Source organism: Motacilla alba, chromosome 2 (assembly GCF_015832195.1).
Source record: "Motacilla alba alba isolate MOTALB_02 chromosome 2, Motacilla_alba_V1.0_pri, whole genome shotgun sequence".
NCBI lineage: Eukaryota > Metazoa > Chordata > Aves > Passeriformes > Motacillidae > Motacilla > Motacilla alba.
Window position 1 is genome coordinate 99,393,996 of NC_052017.1, and position 13,919 is coordinate 99,407,914.

The following is a 13,919-nucleotide window of genomic DNA, read 5'->3' on the forward strand; positions in this document are numbered from 1 at the left end:
TGGCTCACTAAAGTTGCTACTAAAACAATTTTCAGTTGTGTCTCAGGAAAGCAACGTGATTAGAGTTGGCTGACTGAAGAGAAACAGGAAGTGTTCTTCCCGTGGCTCTGTTACTGCTTCTGCACAAGCTGGTCCTCTGATGATCCCCCTACTACAGGGTCCTGGGTTCATTATGGTGTGAGGGGTTTCTTCCCCCTAGGATCAGATGGAAGAGCCGTCTCTTTTTTTCTAAAGAGAGCATTCGTTTGCCTCTTCCACCTCCACGCATTCTAGAAATTCACATCAAACAGTTGCAAGTAAACACATGTGCAAGAATGGGTGAGTCAAAGCAGGATCATTGTGAGGTCTGAATTCCACAGCCTCAGAGTCTGCATTCTGCATTTTGAGTCAAGTGTATGAAATGCAGTAAGGAACAGGCTGGTTCACCAAGTTAACAACCCCATTATTTAGCAATGCCAAGATTTCTGGCATTTTTAAAGTATTAACTTTCTTTTTTTTCACAGAAATACCAGAATTTATGACTTGGACTTAGTTATGAAATCTTTGTTACAACAAAATGCAGTTTCACACACAGTAAGATGGTTAATTCTGTTTCATTCAGCAGAAACTATGCTAGTGCTTTAATTGGAAAGTCTGTACCACAGCTGTGTGATGGCAGGCTCAGAGCCTGTAAGGCATCCTCCTTCCTTTCAAAGCAAATAGTCAACCATTTACAAAGAATAAACTTCACTTTGTTTAATGGCTTTATTCCCAATGGCTTTTGCTTTGTATTGTCCTGCACAGTTCCTCCCCTTCAATGTACGTTGTGTTATAACTTTATCTCATGCTGTTATTAATATATAGCCACCTCTCACATTTATAAAATACGTATTTAAAGGTGCTCTGTGGCTATTCATAAATCCTTTTGGCATCACACCTAGCAAAGAACATGGCCCTGTGAATTTGCTGTCTCCTCTATTATTCTTCTAAAGACAATCAGCCAGGCCCTCCCAAGCTCTGCCTCTGTGCCAAAGCCAGTCTGATTGGCAAGTTCCAGCAACCATCTCAACCTCTGAAGTCACCCTCTGTTAAAAACTCGTACTTGATCAAAGCTAATTTAGTTCCATTTCTGTGTGGAATAGCATTGGGCAGACAGCTTCAGGTTATGTGATTGACAGTTGCCTGGTTTACATACTTCCTAAAGTACTGTCTCATTCCCTGGGTCCCAAACTAGCAAAGCATCATCTTGTCAGGAGAAGCAGACCTTTGGAAATTTCACTATGTTTGTAAAGTGCCTTTTTAAGTATTGAGCAACAGTTTTGCTTGGGAAGTGCTTCTGAAAGCAAGAAGAAAAAGCAATAGTTCTTGAAACATTTAAAGTTTGGATTTCCAGAGGTTTTCTCCTTTGTTTGCTTGCTTTGTTGCCTAGGAACTGGCCTAAATAAGAGACTCCAAGTAGACAGAGTGTTCTCTGGTAGAGGCTCTCTAATGGAGAAGGGCTGTTTAATTGATATGAGCAGAAACATAAAGCATGCAAGGAGGGCAAATGCCCAGCAGTCACTTTGTCAGCTGGCTTAGGCAGAGACCTTTCTGACTTGGCTTTAGTTGGGGCAGATAAACCTGTTGTTCATCTTTCATTTTGCCAACTGCTTTCAGTATAACGGATAAATGCTCTTGTACTTTAACCTTTTCCTGTCCAGTTGTTTTAATCTATCTTGGTAGCAAGACATGCACAGCATCTGTAGGTGTGGTGAACTTACAAACCCAGGTAGTGAGGTCTGTTGGCACACAGCCTATGTCCCCTGTCCCACCGTGATCTGTGGAATATCTGGATTTCAGCTACATGGGCTGGGTGAGATAGAGTTAGGACTAGCATTAGCAGCTGGTGATAGCCAGGAAGACCAGTAAGATACAGGGGTGCCACTGTAAACCCCAGGGATTTATAATGAGCACATCACAAATGGAGGGATTTCATCTATATATCAGTTACATCTGTCAGATTCATCTATACATCACAGACATCATCTGTGATTATTCAGCAGCAGCAAGAGATGAAGTCACATCACACAAATCCAGCCTCTAGCCTGCAGCTCACTAGGTATTGATGTAGCATAGACTGCCCAGAACACTTCTGTTTGAGAGAGTACTATTAGCTTTTATTTTATTTTTAGAGGACTGGAATCAAATATCACTGTTAACAGTTACTGTAGAGAATATCTGAAAACTTTTTATTTTATTATGAATAAATTTTTTTTTCTGGCAGTTTAGTGTTGTACTTTTGGTACAGGATACTTCAAGCTCACAAAATTTTCTTACTCACAATTGGATGAAAATAGTGCAGCTCTAATTTGTAGATTTTCATGCCTATTTTACATCTTCTCTTCTGCAGCTTTAGGGATGACAACCCTAAAGAAAAAAGATCCCAAACTAGCAATTTCCATGTTCAGACCCTTAGGCCAAAGTCTTAACTGAATGCCTTACATTTGTCTCATGAATAGAAATGGCCCAATTTCCAGAAATGCTGAATGTCCTCAGTGATCCAGATGGACTCTGAAGAGCACTTCTAACACTTGAAATTCATGCTCCCTTTTTTATTACTTTTTAAACGTAAGTATGGATTTACAAACCTAATTATCAGAAATCCAGATTTGAGAATTTGGCCTGGAAAAATCTCACACAATTTTTTTATTCATTGATCTCCTCTTCATCATCTTCAAACGCTTCCTCTCCATCATTTGCTGTTGCTTCTTGGTATTGCTGATACTCTGAAACCAGGTCATTCATGTTGCTTTCTGCTTCTGTAAATTCCATTTCATCCATTCCCTCTCCTGTGAACCAGTGGAGGAAGGCCTTTCTCCTGAACATGGCGGAGAACTGCTCCGAGATCCTTTTGAAGAGCTCCTGGATAGCAGTGCTGTTGCCAATGAAGGTGGAGGCCATCTTGAGGCCACGGGGAGGTATGTCACACACCGCCACCTTGACATTGTTCGGGATCCACTCCACGAAGTAGCTGCTGTTCTTGTTCTGGATGGCCAACATCTGCTCGTCAACCTCCTTCATGGACATGGGGCCGCGGAAGACGGTGGCCACCGTCAAGTACCGGCCGTGCCTTGGGTCACAGGCTGCCATCATGTTTTTGGCATCGAACATCTGCTGGGTGAGCTCTGGCACCGTGAGCGCTCGGTATTGTTGGCTGCCCCGCGCCGTCAAAGGAGCAAAGCCCGGCATGAAAAAGTGAAGGCGCGGGAAGGGGACCATATTTACTGCCAGCTTCCGGAGGTCGGCATTGAGCTGGCCTGGAAAACGCAGGGATGTGGTTACCCCGCTCATGGTGGCAGAGACCAAGTGGTTCAAATCTCCGTAGGTGGGGGTGGTGAGCTTCAGGGTGCGGAAGCAAATGTCATACAGAGCTTCGTTGTCGATGCAGTAGGTCTCATCCGTGTTTTCGACCAGCTGGTGGACCGAAAGCGTAGCGTTGTACGGCTCCACCACTGTGTCAGAAACCTTAGGAGAAGGCATGACACTGAAGGTATTCATTATCCTGTCCGGATACTCCTCTCGGATCTTGCTGATGAGTAGGGTTCCCATGCCAGACCCTGTCCCTCCTCCCAGGGAGTGAGTGAGCTGAAATCCTTGCAGGCAATCGCAGTGTTCACTCTCTTTTCTTACTACGTCAAGCACAGAGTCAACCAGCTCTGCCCCTTCTGTATAGTGTCCTTTAGCCCAGTTGTTTCCTGCACCAGTTTGTCCTGAAGTGAGATACAACAGGGAAAGAAAATACACAAAATTATTGGCAAGGTTTGATATTTGCATGCTAAATGGACTCACATCTGTAAGAAAAGCTGCTATAAACCTGTCAGGTGCTCTTCAGTTTTGCCTACAAATATCTCTGTAAGTATCAACATAAACTTTTTATTTAGTCTCTGGCAGTTTTCATCAATGCCTTCAGGTGTGTGGGGTTTGTGGGGTTTTTGTGTTGTTTGGTTGTTTGTTTGTTTTTTTTGTCATTTTACCTTCCATAAATGCAAAGATAGCCTTAACTCCTTGTTTTGAAAACTTTCACACTCCCAGTCCTGGTGATTCTGTAAACAAAAGATGACTGCTTGATATTTAAATGCTTTCTGCCTGTAAGGACCATGACGCATGCAAAGCTAAATCACAGATACACGTATCTTAATGAAAGTGAGAGGTTCTTGGACTGTTCTTGTGAGTCAAAGAGAAAACATTGTCATTCAAGAATAAAGCTGGGCTTCAAAACCCATTTAACTTGTTGTATCAGGAAAAATAACTTTTTAAATTCATGTTTACCTAGCCTGAATGAAAATAGTGATCAACAGAAGTTTCAGGGACGTTATTTCCAAAACTTAGAAGTTAAGTGCCTTTCAGGTTTTACTGGCTTCTTTACAAACTCACTATTCTTCAGGATGTGCAAAATGACTTGGAAAATTTGATTACTGATATTTCAGAAAAGTGATGAGTCTATTCTTTTCTTCCCAAGGCTTCCCTTCTTGTTTTATGTGCCACTCAGTTTATTAAGATAAACAGTATGCATCATTTGCTGTTGTCACTGTTTTGTTATTTGTTAGATAATGAGGAGGATTAAAGTGGGCAATCAATTTTTTAGTACTCCAGTTCCTCACAGTGTCTACTACACACATACATTGTGCCACTGAACTCGCTTAGGGTACTCCCGGGAGTGATATTCAGACTGAGCAATGGTTTCAGAATTAATTGTAGAGCTGGCAAATTCTGTGCTGTTCCCCAAGATCTCCCCCTCCCCTCCTATTACCATTTCTCATTTCAATTCCCACAGCACCATGTTGGTGCCAAACATGTGAACCAGGGAAACTGCTGGCTGGGACACTTCTGAAATCCCATGTACTTTTTTGCACTGCAGAAATGCTTGGTTTCCTCATGGGGTATTTGGTTACTTAATGCATTGTTCTGTATGTTGCTATATTTTTCTCTCTTTGAGCCTAGGGAGCTCAGGACTTCCTGTCCAGCTGGGCGAAGCACATAGTAATATCCTTCCAGAATGAAATTTGTTTGTAAGCACCTGCAGCCTGCGTGAGCAGCTCCCCTACTACAGAGAGGGAAGCACATCAGGATGCACACAAACAAGCAGACATCACTCCAAAATGCAGAAGGCATTTATCTCCTAATGGATATAAACTGATTTTAGGACAACTATCAGCTACTCCAGTGGCAACTCTACACTCCATCCACTAGTCAGCCATGTGCCTGGGGTCTCCAGCATTTTCACTGGTGATTTCCTGCTTCTACACCCGGTTAGCTTAAACTTCCAGAACCACTGGCTCTACAGCACTGTAAGGCTACTCCAACACAGAGCATGTAAACATGCCCTGGAAGCTCCAGCCTTCTTACCCCATGACAGTCTGGAGGTGCCATGGCCCTGACGAAGCTGCCACAAATCTGGAAATCCTGATCACAATCCTGTGAAACTCTACTGGATGCCCTCCATTTATCAGGTGCCTACCTACCTGACCCCTGAAAATCTAACACAAACACATAGAAATGATCAAATTTCACTGGGGCTAAACTCCCTGAGTGTAAAATGAGCCTATGTCCACAAAAGTCAAGACCTGGCAAATCTTTTGTCCATCCTGGAAGCCCAGCTCCAGCATCCTGTGTCTGTCATTTGCCAGGATCTAAAGAAGCCTACATGAAGCAATCCCACAACTTATCTGCACTCTTGGCACCTCCAGGTCCTTCTATCACTATTTCTTTCTCCAACACACTGTAGGGTTATCACACACGTTCAGGTTGAGCTGCACATGCAGAGAAGCCATTTGTCTAACGGTCAATTTATTTTTTAAATCTGTAAAATGGCACTTGTTTCCTACAATCTTCTTTCACTCCTCTGCTCTCTTCACTGCTCTAAATAGAAGATAAACCTGGTAAAAGAGCTCAGTAGCTTGCACACTAACACATAGGATCCTGATGTGAACAGCCCTGCTGCAGAACTTGCCTTTAACAGCTGGACAGCTATTTTCTGGTTGCCCCCATCAGTTCATACAAATTAAATTGGAGTGGTATCTCTGTAGCAAATCTAGCAAGGGTATACACAAGAAAAGACTGACAAATGCAAAAATGTACAAATGAAAACTGGTTAACAGGAGGAGACACATCAGAGTTCACAGCAGCTGCTGGTGGGCAATTGTGTGCAGTCAGAAGGCCAGGAGGCCTACTGCTCTCATACAGCAAGACTGTTCCACCTGCAGTTCTTCACCTTTTAAACCACTACCTTGTCAACACAGGCATTAAAGTATAAGGATTATTTTGTGTCCATCTCAAATTTCATGCTGGTTTGATACAAAATTCCTGTATCTGGAGTGTGTGACCATGTACTCAATACACCTGCATGAAATCCTGTCAGATGGTCCATGGTTACTTGCTGTGGAGAGGTGGGCACATGCAGGTTTATACAAGCAGAAGTGGAAAACATCCCCATCAGAACGAGCCCATACAGTCTGGGCTACAGCAAGTATGGGACTGCCAGCTCCTGCTACAAAATCCTTTGTGGGCCCAGGCCAGATTTTTAAAAGAGAAAACAAAATGCTTTGTTGGCTTTTGACACAGAAGATCATTACTTCAGCGCTCAGCCATTCTACATTATTCAGCAGGTTGAGAGGACAGTGCCTGATGCTGGCAGGGGCCTCTGACAGATACGAGTGGATCACATGCTGCTGGTTCATTGTTATCTTGGCAGGAAGGGAGTACAGCAAACTGGGCTATTGTTGAAGACATTCTGAATTGATTTTGCTCTGGTTTTACTGGTGTTGTGCCAAACTATAAAGCTCCAGTTCAGGTATTTTCATAGGTCAGGTGAATTCCCTTTTCAGAGGGCTTGTGTGGTTCATGCAGGTGAAAGGGAATGAAAGGGAAAACCTGAACACAGAAACAGACTTCATAAAGCTGCCTATGTCTGTGGCTTTTCTCCCTAAGCTTACTCCTTAAGTTATATTTTGTAACTTACAGCTCCTTTGGAAGAGACCCTTAACATCACTGCCATGGAGTTTACAGTAGAACAACAGGGATAGCATAAAAGCTTTAAGTCAAAGACTTAAAGGAACTCTGTATGGCTTTTTCACTCCCCTCTCCAACCCAACAACCCAGATTTGAGTTTGTTTTATACTGTCCAAACTATGTTTATCTTTCCTCCGTCTGTCCCTGGCATTGTTCCTTCCTTCTGTTAACACAGCGTACCAAACTGAGTTCCAACCTAAGCTTGCCTTGTCAGGAGGAAATTGTGTTTGTGGCTAGTGCAGACTTGGAAACCAAAAGGACATGAGAGTTCTCATGGCAGCTTTCATTCAGACTTCCCGTTTCAGCAAGTGGCTCACTTAACTTCCACGTGCTGTTTCTCCTTTGGTGCAAAGCGACTGACAATGCTTCTGTACTCCATAAGGATACTCCAAAGGGTCACATGCATTTTTAAGCTTAGATGCAAAGTACTGCGGAAGTCCAAAGTAAAGCAGTAAAAGTAACAACAACCCTCTGCAAGAACACTACAAAACCAGAATGTCCTCACATACTTTCAGACTGTTCCTCATTATGCTAGAAACTAACCCAGTAACTGGCTACATCTGTGTTTTCTATATTACAGATTGTCTTCTTCCACTGCTACTATACTGCAAGGATATACTGGAAAAGTTTAATTACACAGCCTAAAAACAATTCTGTACTCAAGCATTTAATGTGAATTTAAGTGAAGGGTAGTCTGGTTGGTTTGTGGTTGAGGTTTTTCCCTCCCCCCTCCATGTTCTGCAGAATTTCTGTGCATTTTGTTGTGAAGAATTTGCCTCACGATTTCTCTGGATTTCTTATATGTGGAAAGCAAATGTACTTTCTCTGAATACTATAGGAAACTTCCATCAGTTTGCTAACCGAAGGAATGATCCACAAAAGAATGACTTCTTCACTTAACAGGATGTTTTGACTGGCTTACATAATAATTGCAATTCCATTGTTAGCTATTAGGATTTCTCAGTAGGATCACTTTGGAACAGGGAGATTGAATGCTTTTTGACCATTTACTTGGTAATCAAACACTTGTTGTAGAACTCTGTTTTTTAAAGAGAAACATCCACATACCAAAGATGAAATTATCGGGCCGAAAGAGCTGACCAAAAAGACCAGACCGCACACTATCCATGGTTCCCGGCTCCAAGTCCAGCAAGACTGCTCTTGGTACAAATTTGTGGGCTACAACACAAAGTAAGCATGCGCTTAATGTTCAGAAATAAGCACAGTTAGCTTAAGCTAGCACAGTTATAGCTTTTAATACACAAATATATTACATCTCATATTGTTAGTCTAACATACAGTTCATACATATGTAAGTGCTTCCTATACAGAAAGTCATGGTGGTGAAAAACCCACCTCCATAGAAATAAATCAATTCAGCTTGGAAAACAGACCTAACATAATTTGGAGACTACAGATTTTACATTTTGTAAGAGATATTAGGGAGTTTCTCATCAGAAAAGAATGGTTTACTTATTCTTTTTAAGAAAGTAGGTAATCTTTTCTGTAAATATCAGGGTGAGTGAAGTGCTTATGTTGAAGTTATCCACAAGCTTTTGTGTTTGAAGGATTCTCCTCCACCGAAAGAACTACTTGGTGTACATGGCAAACAGTAGTAGTCAGCACATCTACCACAAAGCACAAAACAAACAATCTGTGTCAAGCTGACTTTGTTCAAGGAAACTCAGGTAAATAATATGAATTAACCCCAGCTGGACAAAAGATGAAACATTCACACTTGGACGTTCGTGTCCACAGGCCAAAGGACTCCAGATCCCGATCTGACGCTGTTAACACCTTTCAACAGCAGAGGACTCTGAGAACTTGGATGCCTTTTGCCATCTCATTAATGAAACAGTTCTCTATTACCTGTGGCCCAGCCCTCTCATTCATGAAAATTAAAGAGAGTACTACTGATGCAGGCTCGTATAACCAAGCAGTCTAACTTGGAGTAACTGAAGAAATGCATTTGGTGAAGTAATCACACATTTGAAGAGCAAACATCTACTGTAACGTTAAATAATAAACAAACCTCCACCTCCAGACCCTAAGGACAGCCCCTTGCGCCACTTGTGTCTGGGAAGATAGCACACAGCCATCTTAATATTTTGCAAGAAAGCAGATAATATTTTCTGTTGAGCTGGACGCAGATGGGGGGCTGGTGGCATGTGAGGAGCGTGGCCAGATGTGCAATATGGCTTTATGAGCCCGTCGTCTTCTGACTCCTGTGCCCCTTCCCTCGGAGCCCCTCGTCCCGCACCCCTCCCCGTCCCCATCCCACACTTACAAGATGATTCATTATAGTAGACATTGATCCTTTCCAGCTGCAGCGCTGAGTCACCGACATAGCCTCCGGCTGGGTCAATGCCATGCTCATCACTTATCACTTCCCAAAACTAAGGGAGGAAAAGCGAGAAGCGGGTTGGGAACTGCCCTGCGCAGCGCCCGGGCCGGGGGCGGCGGCGGTGCCGCGGCAGCTGCCGGATTCCTGGCGTGCCCGCCGCCCCTCCCAGCCCGGGCGGCAGCGGGAGCCGGGCGGGCCCCGGGATTCAAACCCAAGGGAAGAGCGGCGCCCGCGCAGCTCCGCGCCCCGACGGGCGGCGGCTCCGCGCCCCGGGGGCCGCCCCGATCTGCCGCCCTGCCCCGCTGCTCAACCGCAGCCTGGCCGGCTCAAAGAGAAAACCAGCTTTTAAACGATTTTCATTTAAACTATTTCAATTTTAAATTTTAACTTCAACTCTTTTAATTTTTTCAAAAGCTGTCCCGTTTGGTTTCGGTGCTTCCCAAGGCCTTTTATGGTCACGGGGAGCGGAGCGATGCGCGGTGCCCCGGGCGCGCCCGGCGCCGCTCGGCAGCGGCATCGAAGCACGGGCGACGGGGAGCGGGGGCGGCTGGCCCGGCCCGGCCCAGCCCAGCCCCCGGTGTGCGGCAGCCCCGGGGCTTCCAGCAGCCCCGGCAAACCACCGGGAGCGTCCCGCGGGCGCTCAGAGTCTCCCCAAGCGGCGGGCAGGCGGCGGCTCCCCTTCAGGCTCACCTTGGTCCCGATCTGGTTTCCGCACTGTCCCGCCTGGATGTGCACGATCTCCCTCATGGCTGCGCCCGCTCGCCCCGCCGTGCCCCGCTGTCCCGCCGCCCAGCCCGGCTGTGCGCGGCGCCGTCCCGCCGGGCGGTGCTTTATGGGCCCCCGCACCCCCGCCCCCGCCCGGCACCGCCCTCGGCACGGGGGCGCGACACCGCCGCCGGGCGACACCGGCCCTCGCATTGTCCCCGCCGGCAGCGGGGGTCCCTGGAGGGTCCTCCTGTCCCAGCGGCAGCTCCCGCCCGCGGTCTGCTGCTCGCCCCGAGCCCAGGGCAGCAAACGCGGCCGCGGCATCTTCACCCCGTGCGGGGCCGCGCATCGCCGCCTCCTCCGCCTCCCGCTCCGTGTGCCCCGGCCCGACGGGCGCGCACATCGCAGCCTTGCTGCACCGCTCGTCTGCGGTGGAACTCCTTCGCAGAAAGGGCGATGAGACTTTGGGACAGGCTGCCCAGGGAGGCTGGGGAGATGTTTAAGGGAAGATTGGATGTGGCACTCAGTGGCACGGTCTAGGTGACGTGGTAGATTAGATTCAATGATCTCAGAGGTCTTTTCCAACCTGACTGACCCTGTGGTTCTGTGATTCTGTGAAGGGGCAGCATCCAAAAGGATGGGTAGCCCTTCTCTGTGCCTTGCCATCTTCTTCATACAGCTCTTTCCTGATGGGTTTTTTGGTTTTGTTTTTTTGGAGTGTTTTTTTTTTGTGTGATTTGTTTGTTTGGTTGATTGGTTGGTTGGGGTTTTTTGTTCTTGTTTGTTGGTTTGTTGTTTTTTTGTTTGTTTGTTTTGTTTTCTTTTGCCAATAAGGCAAGCTTCTGCCTGAAAATTGTAACTGGGATGTCAAGCAGTGTGTGAAGAAACTTTCCTGAGAGCTCATGTCGCCACCATACAGAGTATGCCCTGGGATATGCATGGTTTGAAATGGCTTCATTTTTAATGAAAAAGGGGATTTTCTTTCCCCTCCAGAGAGGAAGCCACTTCCCACAGCTGCTGAATCTGCTTTATGACCCCTTTGGGTAACTGCTGTGGAGTTTCCCAAACAGAGGGTTCCTGCTGTCATGCCAGCACAACTCTTTCATGGGATGCCACTGTCTGTATAGCCTATTCCAGTGTTTGGCCCTGGTGGGAGATATTCATCTGTCCATGACACATCTGTGCTGCCCAACCCAGTCTCTGCTGTGGTGCACGAGCAGCCCTGAGGCCAGAGTTACAGAACCTCCTTACCCACTTGTTGAAAGGTGGCCCAGCTGGGACTCTTCTGGAGAACAATCTTGGGTGCTTTCTACAGCTTCAACACAGTCAAGGTAGCCCCCACCAATCAATACATAACCTTCAAATAACCCAAAATCTGTGTATTGGGAAGCCACCTGCTGCCTGTCTGCCCTCATGTTGCTGTGACATGACCGATGTCAGCTCGACTCTGTGCTCTCAGCTCCAGCCTTGCCTTTCCACAAATGTTTTCCAGCAGGGCTTGCAGCATCTTGCAAATCACCTCCAAGTAGCCCACATGCATCAGGCTAGGCTGAGTCAATTCTCTTTCTGACATCAGGGAAACAGCTGGAGGATCAGGATCAGCATGTTTGCCTTGCAAGCAGCCATTAGCTGAGGACTGGATACTCTTGCCTTTTTCTCTGCCGAAGGACTCAAAATAAGTGTCCTTCTGTGTGTGATCTGCATTTCTGGAAGAGATCCATGAACAAGGCATTATTCAGCAGCCTGATTAGTGAGGTTGGCTTGGACATTGCCCGACTCTGTATGTCCTTGACTATGCCTTCCAGGCCTGGCTTTCCCCACACTTTGCAAACCCTCCTGTTTACTGTTCATAATTGCCATCCTCTCGCCTGTTGCTGGTATGCCAGTTCTTAAAATCCAGTAGGTTCCCAGATCCAGGTGGTGGCAAGGCTATGTGTGTGTTCCCAGTAGGCTCACACACATACAGATGCAGATGCAGATGCAGATACGGATACAGATGCAGATACAGACATGGCTGGCCATGCTGACTGAGCCGGGCAGAAAACACAGCACTCACATAAATACAAACAGCATTAATGACCCCATCCTGTTCCCTTCTCTGGCTGATCAGGACAGAAGCCCATTAGTGGAAAATAAACATGTATTTGCATACATCTCTGCAATATGAATCCCTCTATGGCTGGTCTGAGACACTAATCTTGTTCTGTTGTTAACACCTGGATCCCAAGTCTTTCCAGTTTTTGGCATGTGGAAATGTTATCCCAGAGGCCTGTAGTTCCACCCTAGTTGCAGGTAATCAGATCTACAGCTATGAACTCTGGCTCCCTTGTCCAGTGCTGGCTTTAGGACACTCAGCCTGTTCGGTGGATGGCCTCTGGATCCCCAGTTGCCTCACACAGAGATACAAACAGGCAAACAAGTTCCTCTGGTAGCTAGTCCAGAGTTGTGGTCTCACCAGTAGCTGACCCCACCACAGTCTTCTCAGCAGAACCCCTTGTCTCTCCAGTAGCCAACTCAGAGATCTCTGGTCTCTTCTCTTTCTTTCCTGGACTCACGGCTCCTAAACTTGACTCCCACCTGCCCTGGCTTGGTGTTTGCTAAAGACCACACACAGACATGCAGATTCACATAAAGTGTATGCTCTTGTCTCTCCAGTTGCTACATCTAAGATACACAGGTCCAAGTGACTTGTGGCCCCAAAACTTATGGTTGCCACCTTTAATTGGTGGTGCTCAGGCCACCACATGCTTGGAATATTGGCACCACTCTCACCCAAAAATAATTAAAATACAGTCTAGAAAGACAAGACACACTGAGATGATCAGGTGCAAAGGCATAGCCAGACAAGCATATTCAGCAATAACCTGTTCACACCCAGTCAAGTCACTTTAGTCCCGTGTCCTTTTATTTTTCTATATCAAACTTTATCCCCTCTTACCCCCACCTTCGATTCCTCCTCTAAACATCCCAAAAAGTTGTCTTGTACAATCCCGAAGACATTCTTCCCCTCCATCCCCTAGAGATTCCCACCCCCTCGCAGGCAGTGTTCCTTTCTACAGAGTGACCCACGGAGCCTCTCCCACTGGCTGGTGGAGATGGGTGTCACACCGGAGCCCAGGCTGAGCCCTCACTGACAGGAACCGGCTCAGAGGCTCCTTTCCTCTATTGGATGAGGTGTACTGCTGGGTGTGCTATTGGATTTCTCCCCCTGCCTCTGTTCCTTTGTGCTCCTTTCCATTTGTGGAGATAAGCCTTGAATCACGTAACCCAGCAGAAGGTAAAACCCATATGATGATCTGAATCAAACTAGATTTTAAGAATAAAAGCAAGAAGGAGCAAATGGACATAGGTAGGCAGTAAGGGGAAAAAAGAAGCAATGAGAGTGTACTATAGTAGCCTTTAGTCCATATGCCTTCTGAAGAGCTGTATTGGTTGCAGTGCCAACTTCTGTAACCTTTGAAAGGTTTGTCTGCTCTTTGTGTACAACATCGGTCAAACAACATTTAGAGGCCAAAACTTCAGCCAGTTTCCCACACATACAAAGTAACCCTCTGAGGTACACAGAAGGCTGTAGAGCTGTGTGCCTGATGGAGGTGAGCAACAGCTTACCCAATGAATTTGCATGTACAAATATTATAGTTACATAAATAACTTCTAGTTTTCAGTCAGACCTGAATCAACTTGCAGCTCCTCCATGTTTTAGTGCTGGTAATCTGAAAGAAGACACTTTTGTTGGTCACTGAATGTAGATGTACCTTCAAATCCTTTCCATCCCTGCTTGTGTTTACTTAATAGTTCAGCTGATTTAGGAGGTGAAGGTGCCACTATGACCTGTGTCCATAGA

The 13,919-nt window shown here is 46.1% G+C and overlaps 1 protein-coding gene across 1 annotated transcript; it reads right to left on the bottom strand.

Moving 5' to 3' along the window:
• Positions 1-2,108: 2,108 nt before the first annotated feature.
• On the bottom strand, positions 2,109-10,205 carry TUBB6 (tubulin beta 6 class V). The gene is made up of 4 exons (XM_038128012.1): positions 10,061-10,205; positions 9,314-9,422; positions 8,095-8,205; positions 2,109-3,728 (listed from the first exon to the last, which is right to left on the bottom strand). Exons 1-4 carry the CDS (start codon positions 10,115-10,117, stop codon positions 2,665-2,667), a joined length of 1,341 nt encoding a protein of 446 aa, XP_037983940.1. The 5' UTR covers positions 10,118-10,205; the 3' UTR covers positions 2,109-2,664.
• Positions 10,206-13,919: the final 3,714 nt, after the last annotated feature.

Coding starts and splice junctions, on each gene's coding strand:
- TUBB6 (XM_038128012.1), bottom strand. CDS start 10,117: ATGAGGGAGATCGTGCACATCCAGGCGGGACAGTGCGGAAACCAGATC. Junction 9,423..10,060: donor GAAACCAGATCGGGACCAAG/GTGAGCCTGAAG, acceptor TTCCTCCCTTAG/TTTTGGGAAGTGATAAGTGA. Junction 8,206..9,313: donor CTACTATAATGAATCATCTT/GTAAGTGTGGGA, acceptor TTTGTGTTGTAG/CCCACAAATTTGTACCAAGA.